This window comes from Branchiostoma lanceolatum, chromosome 8 (assembly GCF_035083965.1).
Source record: "Branchiostoma lanceolatum isolate klBraLanc5 chromosome 8, klBraLanc5.hap2, whole genome shotgun sequence".
In the NCBI taxonomy this organism is placed as follows: domain Eukaryota; kingdom Metazoa; phylum Chordata; class Leptocardii; order Amphioxiformes; family Branchiostomatidae; genus Branchiostoma; species Branchiostoma lanceolatum.
In genome coordinates, this window is record NC_089729.1 from 410,850 (window position 1) to 431,960 (window position 21,111).

Here is a 21,111-nt window from a genome sequence, read left to right on the forward strand (position 1 = left end):
GAAAGTATCGGAGAGCAGCTGAAACATGAGAGTGTCAACAAATTGTCATAATGATAAAGCACTCGACCTGTCAGAAACATAGATTAGACAACTTTTCTCACATCAGGCTTGGATCTACATACATTGGTATCCATAAAATCATAATTTTCTGTATCTATATATCTGTATCTATATAGCCGGTATAACCGCCATCAGGCGTAACACACCAGCCTCTCCATCATATTACATGTCAATTATAAAAAATCTGATGACATTTGGTGCCTGTGAAAAACACTTGATTTCCAGAGTGATAGCCATACAAAACATGTTTAATATACACTTCAATCCAAGACACAAGGATGGCCAACAACAACCACTTTCGCAAACTTTATTTGATTTTTGTCAACTTTTGTCTCCACCTGACTGAATGTCACCTGTCTCATTTTTTTAAATATTGAACCCGCTTGGGAATCAACCTTTATAGATAATAAGGTCTTCTTTATTTGCAAGTTCTTACCCGAGGGCTAATTGCAACATGCAACAATGTGTAGAAAAAGAGTCTACAGACAAGACAGTGACAAGTGGAACAAGTGACTATTCTAAAAATTGCTATGGAAGAAAATCTAAGCTTTTAATCATAAGTTGAAAGGGCAACCCAGTTGTCTTCAGATGAAGTAAGTAAATAAACAAACAAACAAACCAGTCAATCCACCCACCTGATCTTGGAACAGCGAGCCTCCGAAGGCCCAGACGGCGGCGAAGACGAAGTAGAGTTCGTAGAGCTCCTTGTTGCAGTCCGGCGGAGTGTTCTCCGGGGTGAGCAGGCACTCCAGCAGGTGGCACAGCATCTGCACCATGCTCATCTCGGGGATGGGGATGATCTTCTTAAACCTACCGGGGAAACATGGCATATCTTCAGAACAGGCATGGAATATATCAAAAACGTATGCTAGCCCTAAGGCCACACCAATCTATTTCCTTGGTTAACGGAATAAAAACAAATTTAAAAAAAATGCTAGATTGGAAAAACAACATGAAAACAGAATCTCAGAGGAATGTTTTTACTTTCAAATTGGTGCACACAATTTCAGGGAGTGAACAGGGTCAGGTGCAAGTTTTCAACCCAGCCTTCTGTTTTCATGATTTTTTTTGCTAAAATTAAAAATACTGTGTACTATTGTCGTGCAATAAAGTTCTTCTTCTTATGGAAGATCTTTATTGCCCAACAATTATAACTGGTATATGTACTTATGGCCGCAGCACATGATAGTTGAACTATAATTGTTAATAGCTTACAAGTATAAAGAACTAAATCTAATCTATGACAAGCAGTAGAAATAATCTATCAAATAATGTGCATGCTAATGCTCTATAACTGTATGTTGATGATCTTCTTAAACCTAACAGGAAGGACATGCCATATCTTCATAACAGGCTCGGAACATTTTTCGTGCAATCTTCGTACTTCTATCAATCTATGATCAGCATATATCCATGAGGAAGCTAACTCACTGACAGGTTATCAAAATGTTGACAGGATATCACAACAATGAAATATCACAATCATGACAATATCAACATCGTGATGGTTACCTTATAGCCTGACTACTATCTACTACCAGGGTGCGAAATACCTGGTTGCACGTTGCACAGTGCAACAAGATTTCGGTTGGTGCAAGTTAATTCCAAACCCAGGTAGCGCAGTGTGCAACCTTATATTTTGAGCCAAAGATCTCAATCGGAGCCCTGGAAGCCCACAAAAACAAAAACACTGTGTCACTCTCATAAAATTTGGTAAATCTTCAATTGAAATAAAGAAATCAACACTTTTTCGTTTTAAACCATCCAAAACCCTTCATATCGTGGAATTTGAGCTGAAAAAGTCGAAAACACTCTGCCCTCGGCTAAACAAGATGTTGTTAGGTCAATGGGAACAAAATACTATCTAATTTATATCTTGAAATATTAGTAGTATTATACGCTACATACGAGCTTAATTTGATGAAATTGGTGAATGTTGCTGGAGCAACCTGAAATTTGGATGTGCAACCTAGCATTTGCCCTAGGTTGCAACATGGGCAACCTGGCTCAAAAAAGTATTTCACACCCTGACTACTGTAGCACAATGTTACTTTGAATATTGAAAGGCACAAGAACAGTGAATCTACATGAAAGATTCCAAAAATCATCTACAAGGAATTCTTGCCTTCAACAAGTGAGACTTTACTGAGCAGTTAAGATTCATACCACCGGCTTTAGAGCAGGGGGGAGTGATCTTGATCTATACTAAGATCCCTATAGATTAGCTGCATGAAGTTGATAATATCAATAACAAAAAATATGTATAGAGCAGCCTAATTATCATAACAGCAGGCTAACTCTATGCCAGCCACCACTGATACCTGCTTAGCCTGCTCCTGAGGGTAACGTGGCAAATGGAAACATCAGTCGAACACATCAGTAACAGTTAAGAGCACACATCTACATGTACAGCTGTCCATACATGCTACAAGAACTACTGAAAACAGACTTTTGAATCACAAAACAACGTGATGTCCCCTTTTACATTGTACATCTGATCAGGAACCCTTCATGACCCCCGAGCTTACATTATAACACTTTTTTATAACCTCAATCCGCCGGGTTACATAAATCCGCCACTTTGAAAAACAGTAGGTTTGAGAGATCTCTAGTGCAGCAACCTCGGTATGCATAGTTTAATATAACGTTACAGGTGTGCATTATACTGGGTTGGAGAATCTGTTTGGACAAATCTTCTCAGGGAGGCGGAATTATGTACCCTATGGGTGGTGGAATTATGTTTTGATCCGAGATGCATGTTTGTCCGTACCTGCCCTTCATGACCTCCAGGCAGGTCGGAAGGTACTTGTCGAACAGGATGGTGAGGTTGGCTCGCTCGGACTGGACCTCCCGCGTGTCGATCCAGCTGGTCACCACACTGGGGGGAAAATGAACATCAAAAGATTTTAATTCTTAAATATTCTAAACGTTAATCAATCAATCAATCAAACGTCAGTCTCTAAGTTTTTCATCCTTCCTCTGAGTCGAAAATCTTTAAACAAGCAACATGCAAAAACAAAGTCATCAAATATTCTGTCTAGAAGAAATCTTGAGACTTTGTGAAAAAATCTCAAGATTTTTCGATTTTTGATGACGCGTGACAACTCCAGCTAGGGATCATTATGATCCCTACAGTGACATGGATCCAAAGTTTTTCACAAAATTTCAACTTTGTAAGCATAAGCTGTAAAGGGTTAGAAACATTTGTCCAAAGTGCAATGTTCTGTCCCAAATTAATCTGAACTGTGTTCAAGATGACTGGACAAGTCAAGTCAAAGTTCATTGCACAATGATTGTAACAGGTATAATGTATGGCAAAATACTACTGGCTAGTACTCATATTAATCTAGTACAAACTATAGGAAGGTTCTAGGTTATAGAATGATCAGTAGTACAAACTACAGGTCAGGCTATAATAATGTTGTCAATGGTAGATAATATCAACAGGAGGTACAGCAGGCTATACAATGTTGTCAATGTACTGGATGATATCAACAGGAGGTACAAACTACATGTACAATAGGCTATACAATGTTGTCAATGGTAGATAATATCAACAGGAGGTACTCATGTTGTCAATGGTAGATAATGTGAAAGAAGCACTCACGGATTCCACCCCAAGTCCTGCGGGTTGATGTACAAGATGCCGGCACGGGACACGGTGGCTGGCGTGGCGGTCTTCAGGTGGCTGATCTCGAACACCAGACGCATCGTGGGGTTCAGCGGGATGCGCTCGTTGCTAGCCAGGGTCAACACCTAGCAACGCAACATGGCATCGTCAGACAGAATCTGAATATGAAGCATTTTACTGTACATTGTATCACTATTCTTTAAAAGTATGGAAATTCAATGAAAGTAATCTAAATTTGATGACTACTTTGTCTAGTAATCCATTTAATGGGCCTGGCATCTTGTTGAATTTTTGCTTTCTATTTCCCCAATAGGACCAATGAATTCAATGCTGTCAATGTGTCTACCTTTAACATCAGCATTCTAGTTCTTGACTCCATATTTTTTTCCCTTTTAATTGTTCTAAGACTTGTACTATGAAAAAATTTACCTTGAGTTCTTTCTATCCATGACAGTGTTCAAGGACTTTACAACAATGTGTACCCACATCTACCATGAGTGTTAACCAGTATTAAATGTCCAGTAGTAACTGTAGAATATTATTTAATAGACTAGAATAGCCACATGCTATATTGTTACCAATTGACTGTCCGTCCTTCCATGTTACATGTACTTGCAATAGACCGATCCCAAAGCCACGCCCCCTGTTCGATTTCGAACACCTCCGTCAAAAACAGGGTTTGACGGACCAAACATGGCCGCCGCGGCTAGCTTGAAAATAATGCCACTGACTTCGGTTTAGCTTTTGTGGCACCGAAACCCTTTCAGAGCGGGCCAAATAAGAATGCTATGTCTTCTTTGTTGAATGCTGTATCCGCCGGGTAGAGTTGTTTAATTAGGGGGTAGGTGTAGTTGCGGTGAGAGCGTAATGTTTTCGGTCAATGTTAAAGCGGTATGCGCCGCATAGCTTTCCCTTGTCGGTGGGCATCAGCGCCCAGTTTCTGACAAGCAGCCGATGAACGTTTAAAACAGGGTTAATATATCTGTGACAGGGTTCCCACTGTATTGACCGCATGCATAACAGCTGCATGGTATTTGGTAACTAAGAATTAAAATGCATCCTTTCACTTCCTTGTTCACTTTCAAGTTAACCAGTTTCACACACCAGTAACTGAAGATACGAAACTCTGCGCTAGCGGACTTTGTAGTAGTCAGCACCGAAACACCGTACAAGCTTCCTCTCCTTGAGTGCCCGATCTATTTTCTTTTTAAATTCGTTTTTGTTCTGAGCATGCATTCAACCAATACAGTGGAAAACCTGTCCCAGATATACGTACCCTGCTTTACACGTGCCATTTCTGCCCCGCCAACGCTGTTTTTGACGGAGGTGGGCTGAATAGAACAGGGGGTTCTATGGGTCTTCTATTCGTTCGATATGGTGTTCGACAGGATCGGTCTATTAGCCTACTGGCAAGAACTTGCAATAAACTTATTATTATTGAATATCTAAAACTCTGGAAAAATCATCTGGACCAGTGTTTTTTTTTACCTTGTTGTCGTCCATGACGGTGTTGAGGGACTCGATCCACATGGGGTCGATGTCCCCGTCCAGCACGATCCACTTGGGCCCGTCGCTGCTCAGGTTAGCCAGGTCGCGCATGATCGTGGAGAAGAGCCCGTCCTTCCACTCTCGCGTGGCCGGGTTGATGATGCCGAACAGCTCGTCGTTCGTCACGGCCTTCGGGTTCAGGTCCACCATCATGGGCTTACGCTTCTGGTTGGCGTAGGTCTTTATAAGCGTTCGGATGACCTGGAATGGGGTAAATGCAATGATGCGTCATTTTCTAAATCAAAAGTTTCTCGCCAATCCCTGTGTCCCCCAACATGAAAACCGAGTGCTTGTCAAAGTGTATACTATTTGCATGTTGGTTTGATTACGTCCAACTTTGAATGTTTCTATTTTGCATCTTTTACTTGTATACGTTTGTTATTTTCCTAATACCTGATTCTTGCCAGTCCCTTCGTTCTCCAACACCAACACATGGCCATGGAGAACATAAAGTATCCACAAGAATCCAAGATTTTTTTGTTTTCCATGCGTAGCCTAAGTCCTCAGCTTATCAGCTGGGCTGTCGGTTATTTCATTGATAGATCGCTGTCATACGGCACTGAGGGAGGCATTATAGGGTTGGCCGACAACTGTATACCCGACGGGGCTGAATCGCAGATAAACATACAGAGTTTGACATGATGTAGTTATGATTACGTGGGTTATTTTCCCTACCTGACTCTTGCCGGTCCCTGCGTTCCCCAGTACGAACACGGAGTGTCTCACTGCCAACAGCTCGTCGAACTGCACGATCTTCAGGACGAAGTTATCCTCGGGCTGAAGCTTCAGGTCTGTCGTGGACTTCTTAACGAGCGCCTCCAGGTCAAGGTCACGCTTCCGCGGCACGTCCAGCGCCGGGAACAGGTCGCCGATCAGACCCATGAACACGGGAACATCGTCTGCCACGATCTTCGGGAGGTTGAAGTCGCGCAGGGCTCTCATGAGTACCTATGGGTGTATCAGACAACTTATAATGTATGTATGGTGCGGGACAGTACACTGACCCAGTGCAGAAAATAAATTTTAACACTTAAGGCCACAATAGTTTTTTTCTCGGTTCTAGGACATTCTTAAGTAAAAATTTAGTAAGTATTCAAGATAAAAACTGTACATGTGTCTCAATTTAGCATTTTTAAAATAATATATGAATATGAGGACCAACAAATAAAACTGGTGTGGTCTACACATCATTCAACCAAGCCTGGCTACCATCCTTCGTAGTTATCACTTGCTTATCACGGTCTTGCAAGCCTAGACTCCATGGTATGCAAGCAAAAAGGGAGAGCCAGCGGTAACAACAAAGGATGGTATCCAGCTAGGGTACATTCAACCTAGTGTAAAGGTGCATTTTGCATAATGTGTGCGAGTGTCACAAGGCTTCCAGTGCTGCATGCTATGACAATACATGTACATGTACAAGATGTCCGGAATAAAAAGTTAAGTGCATTAATTTTCAACTTGATGCTGCAAACTGAAAACAAAACCGGTTTAATCTCCGGGTGCAAAAATTCCCAAGAATATTAATCAAAGTACGTTACTATCGAAGTTTTGCATTCATCTTTATTTTCTAGTTTCAGCTTCCTCTACTAACTACATGTATGTGACAGTGTACTCTTACTACTACATTTGTACATACCTACATCTTAGTAAACTATGAATGTTTTGTTACAGACACAAATTCTAGCTTAAAGTTTACATCCTTGATAGCTACAGTCCTACCAGAAACAGTGCAAAAATTATCTTAAGCGGCACAGAGTGTGAAACACAGTTTTGAGGTGTTCTAAAAAAAAGGCTTTCCCCTGATTGTACTTTGCCCTCTCTACCACTGGTCACCTGTTTGGAGTGTTTGTTATGAGCTATAAGGTAATGATTTCTCGACGGCGGCAAGTGGTCCAAGGTCCTTGGGGGAGGCTTTGGTGAGGAAAGGGGAAAAAACATGCAGACAAATATACAATGATTTATCGATGAAGGTTAGACATCTAGGTGATAAGATATGCCATTAATGACAGTTACTCAAGCAACTGGATAAAATTTTGCATTGACAAAAAAAATCTAATCCAGTTTGTTTGTTAGTTTGTTTGTTTTATTGAGATCTCCATTAGTGTTACAGTTGCTTGAGTAACTGTCATCTGGCATATTTATCATGCAGTCACAGAAGTTATTTGTTGCTGGGTCTTACCACATTTTGATCAAGCTGCGAGCGTGTGAGCAAGCATGAATAGAGAGATGGTGAGAAGAGAATGCAAGCGTGAGTTAATAAACATGCTAATAAAACTTGCAGTATTATTACACTGATTAGTGTTAGTGCCTGGTGCAATGAATATTTATTTGAAATATTATCGCGGTAAGTTCTGGCAACTACATTTCATAGTGTAATGTAAGCAAGGATGAATACTAGTATTAGTTTAAATGTTCCTCTGTGCAACTGTCAATTTGGCAGAATGAATAGAGTTGATTGAAAGTGTTACGATAAATTGCTGTGAAGTTTAATCAAAAAGCATCTACATATATATAAGTTGCTGTAAGCTGAAATCAGATTAATGCAGTATTTGCAGGATGGGAAAGAGCTGCAAGTGCATGTCAAAGGTGTATGTGAGCTTGCCAAGGGAACAATGTCATAATACAGTGTGTAAAAAAATTCATTCACATATCAAGACCCTTGCTTTTTCCCAACAAGCAAGTCTCTCATAGAGTTTATTGTCTATTGTGTATGTTTGAATGTATAATTATAATAAAATTGTATAATTGTATAATTTTATAAAGATCGATAGATATTCCTGTAAGAAGTTCTTGTTATATGAATTAAAGACATGATTACAATCATGCATCAATAGATAGTGATGGGGAAGGTATTTTTCTTGTGCAGTAAAAGATTTGACTATAATGTTCTAAGATAACTATTACTGATAGTAATAAACAGAGGTTTAAGCAATCGTTAATCTTTGAATCTTGAACGCAGCCTTCCATGGCAAGATCGCACTCAGCAAAATAGAGTTAACAAACACACCTTCACAAAGAGAACGAAGTTGCAGTGAAGGTACATACCTGATCCTCAGGTCGTGTGGGGTCGCCACGTTTTAGGGCACCAGCCACCACCAGCACAGACTTGATGGCTCGCAGACCCCAGTCATAATGGTCCTGTAGAAGTGCATTAGATTATGGTGCTGAGGTTTAATCCTAGCTTACTTACTAGATTTCAAATGAGTCTTTCTTCTTTTGACAAAGGCTATGGTCAGTGACAGTACTTTAACATATCTAGAAACAGCAGCTCATGATATCACAATCTAAACTATAATTCACATAATATCTGTACATCACAATGATTATCATAATGTGTAGTGCATCAAATCCTACACATCTTGCTCCAAAATACAAAATTTATTTCTACAGATGTTTAAAACAGAAACACGTCCAAAAACATTACACTTAAACATATCATTAAAGATACTAGATATTACACAAACTAGTGTGCAACTAGCTCTAACCACATAGCAATTGATGCATTTCATGTTCAACGTAACAGATACTCATTACAAGTAAGTCTATCTAGATTTTCGTCAGTCACGTAATAAAAAATTTGTGGTTTGTACAAATTAAAAGCGTGTGCAACAGCTCTCACCATGTAGCACTATTATGCATTTCAAATGCAAGGTAACAGTAAGTAACTCTTTACAAGCGACTGGATATTAGATTTTGGAAACAGTCACTCTGACAGACATTTCATGTATAATTGTAGCATTTACTACCTTTTGGCAGTCATGGAATTTCATGGTTCAAAGTCAAAGTTCCCTCCCGCACCGATGGTGCATAGGGTGGCGCCCATCTCCGTTTCAGTAGCCCTTGGGCCACACAACTTTGAGCAATCACTGCATGCGGGGCTAGTCCAATGGTAGTGGTGTGTGTGTTTAACTTCGGAATCCAAACTTTGAGTGCTAAGCAGAGAGAGCAGTTATAATGTACCATTTTTAAAGTCTTAGGTATGACCCGGCCGAAGTTCGAACTCACGACCTACCGTGTGCAAGGTGAACACTCTGCCCCCTAGGCCATTGCACCGGTACTATTACTCATTCCTGGTTACCTCAAGTTTCTACAAACTGAAAGCGAGTCCAGACTGACCTGTTTAGAGAGCAGCTCCTTACAGAGCGAGTACAGCGTGATGAACTTCCTGGCCAGGAGTCGGGCGTCCATGAAGCCTTCAGCCACCAACATGATCTCAGCAATCAGCTCGAAATCTGGCACCACCATGGCACAGGGTCTGTGGGAAGTACAAGAATCTATTATTCTGTATCTAAGTTAAACTGCAATTTCCAACACAAGAAATTACCAAACTCCAGTCCTTATCAAGGAATGAGCAATCCAGTGTCTCTGTGACGTCACGTTATGCAGGTAGAACATGTGACTCGGTGAGCAGTGGATCATATGTTGTAGAAAGTGACAGGCGGCCTTCGTCCTTGTGACGTCACAGAGACAGTGAATTGCTCAAACCTTGATAAGGACTGGAGTTAATAAGTCAAAAATTTGCCATCAGTAAGTCCAAATTGTTGTGTTGGAAATTGCAGTTTAACTTTGATACAGAATGACTTCTACCAAGTTGAACACAGATGGACTTTCAAGTAAAAATCAATTATGGTCTAATTCAAAGAGATTGAATCCCAATGAATGGCATTTTACGAGACTGTAACATTTCAAAAAATCTTTATCTTTTATTTAATATCTATTTATCTATTAATCTTTAGGGTGGTCCCTTCAGTTAACAATGTAACTTGAATGTGATCAGGGTTGTCTCCAGTTTTAACTTTTTTTCCATCCTATTCTTTGTTTGGGATCCGGTGTTCTCAAATGTTGTTGTTAGGTATGTCATTAATCTTTTTAAGCTAGCCTTACAAAAATACATTTCCGGCATCAGCGTCATGTCCTGAAGTTTAGATTTTGGGGATGAATGGGGTGACTTTTTTTTCTGTCCCAAGAATCAAATATTTTTTGCAGTTTTTTTAAAGAGCTAAATCTTGAGGATACAAGCACTCTTATGATGAGTTGTCCACCTGTCAGAATGAAAAAAGACTTCCGTCTGTTTTTCAGAAAATGTGGCACGCAAATATCAATGCCTGATTTATTGTGTATTCTATTTCTCTCATGGAATAAAACTTTACGACAATATCCACACCTAGCATGAGGCAATCATGGTTGATTACTATTACTCAGTTGCAAGCAAAATAAAAACTAATTAGATCTTTAAAAGTACAGAGTTACTGAAATGTGAGAAATTAAGTTCAGGACATTATACCTGAAGAGAGACTTGAGGTTCTCGGGCAGCTCAGTCCTGCCAGCGTACCCAGGGTTCATGGTGATGAAGATACCTACGGTAGGAACAAGGCTGATGTCCTCCCCCATAAAGTCAAACCTGGAAAATAGAACAGTTTACTACGTCTGTAAAACATGCCTACAGTAGGCACTAGGCTGATGTCCTCTCCCATAAAGTCAAACCTGGAAAATAGAACAGTTTACTACGTCAGTAAAACATGCCTACAGTAGGCACTAGGCTGATGTCCTCTCCCATAAAGTCAAACCTGGAAAATAGAACAGTTTACTACGTCAGTAAAACATGCCTACAGTAGGCACTAGGCTGATGTCCTCTCCCATAAAGTCAAACCTGGAAAACAGAATAGTTTACTACGTCTGTAAAACATGCCTACAGTAGGCACTAGGCTGATGTCCTCTCCCATAAAGTCAAACCTGGAAAATAGAACAGTTTACTAAGTCTGTAAAACATGCCTACAGTAGGCACTAGGCTGATGTCCTCTCCCATAAAGTCAAACCTGGAAAATAGAACAGTTTACTAAGTCTGTAAAACATGCCTACAGTAGGCACTAGGCTGATGTCTTCTCCCATAAAGTCAAACCTGGAAAATAGAACAGTTTACTACGTCTGTAAAACATGCCTACAGTAGGCACTAGGCTGATGTCTTCTCCCATAAAGTCAAACCTGGAAAATAGAACAGTTTACTACGTCTGTAAAACATGCCTACAGTAGGCACTAGGCTGATGTCCTCCCCCATAAAGTCAAACCTGGAAAATAGAACAGTTTACTACGTCTGTAAAACATGCCTACAGTACGTAGGCACTAGGCTGATGTCCTCCCCCATAAAGTCAAACCTGGAAAATAGAACAGTTTACTACGTCTGTAAAACATGCCTACAGTAGGCACTAGGCTGATGTCCTCTCCCATAAAGTCAAACCTGGAAAATAGAACAGTTTACTACGTCAGTAAAACATGCCTACAGTAGGCACTAGGCTGATGTCCTCCCCCATAAAGTCAAACCTGGAAAACAGAATAGTTTACTACGTCTGTAAAACATGCCTACAGTAGGCACTAGGCTGATGTCTTCTCCCATAAAGTCAAACCTGGAAAACAGAACAGTTTACTACGTCTGTAAAACATGCCTACAGTAGGCACTAGGCTGATGTCCTCCCCCATAAAGTCAAACCTGGAAAATAGAACAGTTTACTACGTCTGTAAAACATGCCTACAGTAGGCACTAGGCTGATGTCCTCCCCCATAAAGTCAAACCTGGAAAATAGAACAGTTTACTACGTCAGTAAAACATGCCTACAGTAGGCACTAGGCTGATGTCCTCTCCCATAAAGTCAAACCTGGAAAATAGAACAGTTTACTACGTCAGTAAAACATGCCTACAGTAGGCACTAGGCTGATGTCTTCTCCCATAAAGTCAAACCTGGAAAATAGAACAGTTTACTACGTCTGTAAAACATGCCTACAGTAGGCACTAGGCTGATGTCCTCCCCCATAAAGTCAAACCTGGAAAATAGAACAGTTTACTACGTCAGTAAAACATGCCTACAGTAGGCACTAGGCTGATGTCTTCTCCCATAAAGTCAAACCTGGAAAAACAAATGCAAAGTTATAAGTGTACATGAGTGTATGACTTTGTAAGTCAAACATATCTTTTACTAGCCTGAACATGAAAACAAAGCAGCTGCTATTACATCAATGTAGTCATCTTGAGTCAAAATCAGTGATCATGATATTATGATATAAGTAAAAAATATAAGTGCCGCAGGTTGCATTCTCAAGCTAAGATTGACTCTAAAATGTTGAAAAAACCATGCCCATACCTCTTTTTCTTGTCCCTGATGGCGTCCTGGATGGACTTGACCTGTACGGCCACCACAGACAGCACCTCCACGGAGATGCGGTTAAACTCGTCGAAGCACCCCCACGCTCCCGTCTGGGACAGGCCCTTAAAGATGTTGCCACAAGACTGGAGAAGGAGAAGGAGGAAGGAAGACATATGAGACATCATTCTATTTCTTGGCTCCCAGATTTTACAAAATAATGCTAATTTGCAACATCAAGTTTAAAACGGAGTCTCAGTTTCAGGGAGTTAATTCGTGAGATGCAAGTTTTTCTCCTAGCCTTCAATTTCCATCTTGACCGCTTGCTAAATTCTTAGTAACTTTAAAATGTCTAAGAACCAAGGAACTAAATTGGTGTGGAGTGCTTTATCATTCATAACTAATTGGGGCGAAGAATATGATGAGCTTTGAATACTGTTCCCAGGGCTTAAACCCTTTGTAATAGCAGTTCGGCTAGTTGGGTAGCCCTGGCTGTACTTTTTTAACAGTCAAATAAATCAATCAAATCAAAATGATCAGCCAGCCAATGACGAATTTCAACAAACAATATTCACCAAAAACTGGATCAAAGGAAATTCTATTTTATAAAGAAAATGCAGCTAGCCCTCTTCAAGTAACAAAAAAATACAGTACAATATCTATCAATTGTACAAGTTCAGTGGACTTAGAAAATACACTCTGCTGTTTTTTACTATGAGATGTACTTCAAACAGTGGAATTTGACATACACATGTATCTATGCCTTTCTAATAAGACAAGGGAGTAATTTCAGATCGACAAACAAGTTATCTGGAAAAAGAAAGCAAAAGAAGAAGGAGTTCAACAGGTGGGCTTGTGAGAGTGAAAGTGGGCTCACCTTGTAGTCCATCTGTTCTGAGCAGTTGAAGACGTACACCATGATGCCGAGGGCTCGCCCCAGATCTTTCGTCGTCTCCGTCTTGCCCGTGCCGGCGGGTCCGGCAGGCGCCCCACCCATGATGAGATGGAGGGACTGGGTCAACGTGATGTAACATCTGAGGTACAGGAGGAAAAAAATCATTCAAATCATCAAAATCATCAAATTAGCATGTGTAGTCCAGTGGTTAGCGATCTTGCCTCTGGAACTAGAGGCAACCGTGAATTCAATTCCGGCTGTGTCGCTCACCCAACATGCACGCTAACGGAAAGGGTTGCAGTCCTCAGGACGGGACGTTAAGCCGTGGTCCAATGTTCACTGTGCTTGTCTAAAAGAGCTAGGCGAATTTCCCCGGTGCAATGAACCTGTAAATACATGTACTGTACATAGCGTCTGTCTTCTCTGTCACGACCAGTAGAAGATTAGCTCTCAGGTAAAACTGGATTGAGACCACTTTCCTTTGCATTAAAACAGCATCTGAGGGGAATTTCAGACTCACTTTTCAGTTGCAACTTTGCCAAAATTATAGTATTCCTCCAAGCCCTCAATTTCAATTTCTTCCTCTTCCTAAAATTTAACAAAACGTTGTGGACCTTACCTGTCTGTGAGAGGTGTGATGACCAGGCGAGGAGTGTTACCGAGGTACTCATAAGAGTACATGAACTGGGCGTCACAGATGTTGGCAAAACAGTGCTTCTGGTTCTCGTCCCATCTGAAAAGACAAGGAATAATCATTTAATCAATTAATCATGCTACCAATTATCAATAGCACTTGGGCTGGATAAGCATGCTAGGTACAGCCAACCCCTGGTCCCAACAGCCACTCAAGGGACTGAGGAAAATGGTTGGTGACGGGGGGTGGTTGCTCCAGACAAAATTGGACTGGACTTTTTTGATGTGGCTCATGACTGGGGGTGGTTGGCTGTATCTTCATGTACTTAGAAGAAAAGAAAAAACACCTAACAGAAGAAAAAGGTAAGGGTATGTAAAGGTGAGGGTACTTAAGGTGAGGGTACGTAAAGGTGAGGGTATGTAAATGTGAGGGTATGTAAAGGTGAGGGTACGTAAAGGTGAGGGTACGTAAAGGTGAGGGTACGTAAAGGTGAGGGTATGTAAATGTGAGGGTATGTAAAGGTGAGGGTATGTAAAGGTGAGGGTATGTAAAGGTGAGGGTACGTAAAGGTGAGGGTATGTAAATGTGAGGGTATGTAAAGGTGAGGGTATGTAAAGGTGAGGGTATGTAAAGGTGAGGGTATGTAAAGGTGAGGGTATGTAAAGGTGAGGGTATGTAAAGGTGAGGGCATGTAAAGGTGAGGGTATGTAAAGGTGAGGGTATGTAAAGGTGAGGGTATGTAAAGGTGAGGGCATGTAAAGGTGAGGGTATGTAAAGGTGAGGGTATGTAAAGGTGAGGGTATGTAAAGGTGAGGGTATGTAAAGGTGAGGGTATGTAAAGGTGAGGGTATGTAAAGGTGAGGGCATGTAAAGGTGAGGGTATGTAAAGGTGAGGGTATGTAAAGGTGAGGGTATGTAAAGGTGAGGGCATGTAAAGGTGAGGGTATGTAAAGGTGAGGGTATGTAAAGGTGAGGGCATGTAAAGGTGAGGGTATGTAAAGGTGAGGGTATGTAAAGGTGAGGGCATGTAAAGGTGAGGGTATGTAAAGGTGAGGGTATGTAAATGTGAGGGCATGTAAAGGTGAGGGTATGTAAAGGTGAGGGTATGTAAAGGTGAGGGTATGTAAAGGTACTCCCAAAGCCTTTTTGAGGCTGTAGGGGCAGTGGGTTGTTATCCATTGTGTCTATAGGGCATGGTTTTGGAAGGCGGAGCCCAACCCTCTCCTTTCACCACCTTTAACCTCCCAAACTGAAGGTACCCATTTCAACACCTGGGTGGAGTGAGGAAAGTCCTGTGATGTGCCCAAGGGCACGACATGGGTGGCGTGTCAGCGGATTCAAACCCAGGACTTCTGGGCCAAACGCCCTCGGCTAACCGTTACGCCAACCCGACTAAAAGAAGAACAGAGAAGAAGTCCTGACCTGTGTCTGAGCTGACTCTGCCAGAGGAAGGCCCCGGCCGCCTCGGTCTTGTTAATGATCATCTTCTGCACCACGTCTCGGTTGTGCACGTCGATGGTACAGATGGTCATGATCTTCTGACGGTCCCCCCTTGTCAGCTCACCGAGGAGATGGGTGATCAACTGGTTCAGCTGGTTAATCTAAACATCAAAGAGAAAAAAATTTGTTTGTTTATTTGTCAGTTTATCTCATCAATGGCACAGATAGTCATTATTTAAACATTACGAAAAAAACAAATTGTTTGTCTGTCTCATTGCCATTATCAGCTAACCCAAGCAAGCACACGAAAGGCCCACAATTCTGTATGAAGAAAGGAGCCCATATAGCTCAAGTTTACTTCAAGACTAACAGCTTCCATTTTAATTTTGGAATTCAAGTTTAATTTAGGACTACCTCCCACATTTCAGCAATCTTAAACCCAAATGGCTTAATATCACATCTGGTAGGTAAATATGAAGTTAAAAACATGTAGCAGCCATTGATGACCCCCTGGGGGTTTCGGGTCCCAAAATTCTGCCTCCAGTTCTCAGAATTCTGGCTTCAGTTCCCCAAATTCTACAGAATTCTGCATCCAGTTCTCAGCATTATGGCTTCAGTTCCCAGAATTATGGCTTTGGTTCCCAGAATAATGGCTGTTGACTGCAAAGTGTTTTCGGAAGACAAGACGACGTACCTGTTTCTTGTTGAACTCCTTCATGGCGTTCTCGTAGCCTTCTTCCAGCCGGCCGAACGTGATGACAACCTCAGTGTTCCACCAGATCTGGTTCACAGTCAGGGCAGGCTGGGGAGATGTCACATGGTTAGGGTTTGATATTAGTTGTTTTTCAAATTCACCACGCACTGTTACATAGACAAGTCGTAAAAATTATATCCTGAAAATCCAGGTCCTCAGTTACTGCAAATGCAGAAATGATCATTGTGGTTTTACGTTTGCGGTTTTCGCGGCGACCATTTCAACGCGAACTTAAAACCAGCGCAAACATTTTTGTCCAATACCGTAGCAGTAATTGTTACTAGAGCACTGCCACAAACTTTAAACCACTCCGAACACTCCATTTTACCGTGAACTTAAATGCATTCACAGTATCCTGAGGAATTTACCATGATGGTACAGGTAGAAGATTTGGTAGATCGCAATTTTTTGTATTTAACTTGAAAAAAAGTTTTTTAAGTGTCAGGAAAATGAAATTTCCTTTATCATCATTCATCATTCATGTCTTTTCTGACAACACCTAATCACGTAATATTTTCACCAATTGTCAGTAACTGTGTGCTACACTGTAGTCCCTTATTGGATTCAGAAAGTGTTATTTTGTCATGAAATAACCTGCTTTAAAGACTTTCACTGACGTTGACGAGATTTTACTGTTGCTACCTTTGCCAGAAGGTTATATTTTTGGTCGGCTGTACAGTGCAGACAGCATAACTCCAGGAGCTGTGGATGGATGTTCATGATTTTTGGTAGGCGGGTAGGTCTTGGGAAGACGAAGGTCAAGATTGATTTTGGACCCCCTGGTATTTGATCTTGGTACTGCAGGAGAACTTCCATTTTTTTTCTTTTCACCTAGACTTGCCATGGTCTTGATTTTTTGGTGGCAGATAGCTTGTGATGTAAGGGAGGAGTTGTATAGGTTTGGGCCCCCTAGCAGCTTGCTCTGGAACTGCAGGGGCATTTCTTTTTGTTATGAAAATAACGTACCTGTGCACAGTAGTCGAACAGCCACTGGTCGCGGGGCTTCTCCTCGTATGTGATGACCGACTCGGCGCACACCAGCCGCACGGTCTCCCTCATTCTGTCCATCAGACGGTTCAGCCACACCTCAACCTGCAGCAACGCAACAAAGGCATTATCCAACCATGGTATACTGAAATGTAGATTCTTCCTTTTTGTTCTTCCAAAACATCTTCTTTCACTTTAGGCATTCTACAACGTTACATTACAATCTGTTTTCAACATTAGTGCGCAGGATGTGATGAGATCCAAACGTCTACGTTGGTATGGGCATCTTGAAAGAATGGACAGGGAGAGGTGGCCCAAGAAAATCATCGGCATGACTGTGGAGGGCCGAAATCCACGAGGACGACCAAGGAAGAGGTGGATTGATAACATCAATGAGGACCTCCACCACCTCAACCTACACGATGTAAATCCACAGGACAGAGGCACCTGGCGAGCGGCCACCAAGCTTCCCCATCAGCATGCAAGCACGTCAAACCCCCAGATGATGGGGAAAAGAAGACGATAAACCAGATAGTGAGTGTGAGTGAGTGAGTGAGTGAGTGAGTGAGTGAGTGAGTGAGTGAGTGAGTGAGTGAGTGAGTGAGTGAGTGAGTGAGTGAGTGAGTGAGTGAGTGAGTGAGAGAAGAAGAAGACTGACCTGTCCGTTGCAGTCGCACAGTTGGTCGAACTCGACGTACTCGCCCTCCCCACTGTACATGCCCACCGCCATCTTGGTGGCCTCCCCGCTGGAGTCCTCCTCAAACTTCAGCTTCACCATGTTGTCAAACAGCTTGGACAAGTGCTTAGACACCTGAGGGGGAAAATACAAGTTTAAGAATGCGTTGATGAAGGTTAGACATCCAGGTAGTAAGATACGCCAAAAATAATGACTCAAGCAACTGGATAAAGTTTTGAAACAGTCAGACGTTTCAGACAGCATCCACTGTCTTTCGTCAGTGACTAACGATAGGACTGAGAACATACCCATTCAGAGTTTTGGTATAAAACCTGGTGTTCTCAGTCCTATCGTTAGTCACTGACGAAAGACAGTGGATGCTGTCTGAAACCTCTGTTTCAAAACTTTATCCAGTTGCTTGAGTAATTATTTTTGGCGTAAGTTTAAGAATGGTTTAAAAAGTAGAAATCTTGTAAGAAATATCAAAATAAACTCTAGTCACTTTGTCAACTTGAACAGGTGCTAGGCCACCTGAAGAGGGAGTTGTAAGGGAGCAGAAGTATTAACTTAGATAACAATTGATACTGGTCCCCTTATCATCAAAAAGTAATTTTCCCCTCTCAATGTCACCCTGTCATCAGGTGGCAAAGCTTTACAACCTGAAGGAAAGAAAGTGCGAGTGGAATACTTAAAGGCAGGCTAACCTTAATTTCGTAAAGCATACTGCAGTATGTTAAATATACCACTAAGACCAGTTCTGACTTCTTTTACATGAGTCCATCATAGATCAGGGTTTTTACAATACATGTATTTGAAATTCGCGGTGTGGTGATGTAATACTGGCGATGTCCAAAGACCTTTGACCTTTGTGACGTCAGATTCCAAGTCGGCCACACCTGCACCATAGGAATTGCTCCAGACGCCATTCCTCCGACTCGGAATCTGACGTCACAAAGGTCAAAGGGCTTTGGACATCGCCAGTATTACATCACCACACCGCAAATTTCAAATGTTGTAAAAACGCTTATATTATCTATGACGGACTAGTGTAAAACAAGTCAGAACTGGTCTTAGTGGTATATTTAACATACTGCAGTATGCTTTACGAAATTAAGTTTAGCCTGCCTTTAAGTACATACATGTATGAATCCTACAAGTAATTTGAAAAAGGCATGCTAATTTTTGGCGACGCCTCAGGGGCGAGCCAAATTTTTACTATATTGTGTGCAGATTGCAAGAATTCTAGGAATTGTACAGGAATGTCAAAAGTCCATTGGACGATAACTCAAGATTGCCTGGATGTATTGTCTTCATATTCTGTAGGTGGGTAGGTCTGTGAGAGATCTTGTAATGATTGGATTTTGGGCCCCCTAGCGACTTTCTACGGTACTGCAGGGGAACTTTCACTTTTCAAATCTCGTCTTCTGAACATGCTATAGTCATGATTTTTAAGTGGTGGATAGCTCGTTGTTAGGAAAATATGTCCTGTAGATTTGGACCCCCTAGCAGCTTTTTTTGGAACTGCAGGAGCTGATTTTGACTCAAACTTTGAAAGAGAATAACGCAAGAAGGGGATGAGGGATCATCATAATTTTTGGTGTGTAGATAGCTTAAGTGATGATTTACATAATCATATGCTAATTATGCAAATCGATATCTGATTTGCATAATAAATGAGGACAGTTAATAAATCAGCTGCATTCTATTATAGGACTCTCAAACACATGACATATGTAACTGAGAAAGAGATAAATATCGATAGATATCAGTTATGCAAATTGATACTTAATTTGCATAATAAATGATAAAATACTATAAATCCATAGTGGTAAATGATGGGGATTTCATTTTTGCACCATTTGGAAGTTAAGTAAATGTGGCCACTATTAGACACAAATCTTGCATAGAGGGCCTCATTTACATAATTTATGAGGAAATGGTACGATATCTTTTTTTGTGAAAACAAGATTTTCATACATTGGACAGCTGGTGTTATTTTGGTAGAGAAGGTGATCGACTGATATGATTTATGCGAGGTCCTTATTTGCATGTGGGCTAAAAACGAAAACGTCAACAGAGACCACCGTCGCCATGGCAACATCTTTTTATGTTGCCAATCTTGTTTAGTTTTTTCTTCCCAATACATGTAACAGTAATAACACCTACCACAACAGGTTGGTTGCCGTTGGACAGGATGTCGAGAAGGTCAGCCGAGGACACGAAGTAGAACCTTGGGAAGGCCAGACGCTTGGTCTCCAGGTACTCAGCAAGGGCCTTCTCACATAGGGTCAGACTGGGGAGGGAATAAAACAAAACATGTTTAACCTAGGTACTCAGCAAGGGCCTTCTCACATAGGGTCAGACTGGGGAGGGAATAAAACAAAACATGTTTAACCTAGGTACTCAGCAAGGGCCTTCTCACATAGGGTCAGACTGGGGAGGGAATAAAACAAAACATGTTTAACCTAGGTACTCAGCAAGGGCCTTCTCACATAGGGTCAGACTGGGGAGAACGGAATAAAACAAAACATGTTTAACCTAGGTACTCAGCAAGGGCCTTCTCACATAGGGTCAGACTGGGGAGGGAATAAAACAAAACATGTTTAACCTAGATACTCAGCAAGGGCCTTCTCACATAGGGTCAGACTGGGGAGGGAATAAAACAAAACATGTTTAACCTAGGTACTCAGCAAGGGCCTTCTCACATAGGGTCAGACTGGGGAGAACGGAATAAAACAAAACATGTTTAACCTAGGTACTCAGCAAGGGCCTTCTCACATAGGGTCAGACTGGGGAGGGAATAAAACATAACATGTTTAACCTAGATACTCAGCAAGGGCCTTCTCACATAGGGTCAGACTGGGGAGGGAATAAAACAAAACATGTTTAACCTAGATACTCAGCAAGGGCCTTCTCACATAGGGTCAGACTGGGGAGGGAATAAAACAAAACATGTTTAACCTAGGTACTCAGCAAGGGCCTTCTCACATAGGGTCAGACTGGGGAGGAAATAAACAAAACATGTTTAACCTAGGTACTCAGCAAGGGCCTTCTCACATAGGGTCAGACTGGGGAGAACGGAATAAAACAAAACATGTTTAACCTAGGTACTCAGCAAGGGCCTTCTCACATAGGGTCAGACTGGGGAGGGAATAAAACAAAACATGTTTAACCTAGGTACTCAGCAAGGGCCTTCTCACATAGGGTCAGACTGGGGAGGGAATAAAACAAAACATGTTTAACCTAGGTACTCAGCAAGGGCCTTCTCACATAGGGTCAGACTGGGGAGGGAATAAACAAAACATGTTTAACCTAGGTACTCAGCAAGGGCCTTCTCACATAGGGTCAGACTG

General features: G+C 41.6%; 1 protein-coding gene across 1 annotated transcript in view; it reads right to left on the minus strand.

Annotated features, from left to right (window-relative positions):
• Positions 1-21,111, minus strand: part of LOC136440752 (dynein beta chain, ciliary-like) — a 95,271-nt gene that overhangs the window by 33,291 nt on the left and 40,869 nt on the right. Inside the window, exons 33-48 of the mRNA XM_066436857.1 lie at positions 19,925-20,051; positions 17,741-17,893; positions 17,062-17,187; positions 16,036-16,143; positions 15,324-15,502; positions 13,887-14,000; positions 13,250-13,406; positions 12,373-12,518; positions 10,524-10,640; positions 9,356-9,494; positions 8,285-8,377; positions 5,915-6,187; positions 5,180-5,440; positions 3,668-3,816; positions 2,831-2,938; positions 696-870 (exon numbers count right to left, since the gene is read on the minus strand). Of these exons, the coding sequence (XP_066292954.1) occupies positions 696-870; positions 2,831-2,938; positions 3,668-3,816; positions 5,180-5,440; positions 5,915-6,187; positions 8,285-8,377; positions 9,356-9,494; positions 10,524-10,640; positions 12,373-12,518; positions 13,250-13,406; positions 13,887-14,000; positions 15,324-15,502; positions 16,036-16,143; positions 17,062-17,187; positions 17,741-17,893; positions 19,925-20,051 (2,425 nt within the window). The remainder of the gene's footprint in view (positions 1-695; positions 871-2,830; positions 2,939-3,667; positions 3,817-5,179; positions 5,441-5,914; positions 6,188-8,284; positions 8,378-9,355; positions 9,495-10,523; positions 10,641-12,372; positions 12,519-13,249; positions 13,407-13,886; positions 14,001-15,323; positions 15,503-16,035; positions 16,144-17,061; positions 17,188-17,740; positions 17,894-19,924; positions 20,052-21,111) is intronic.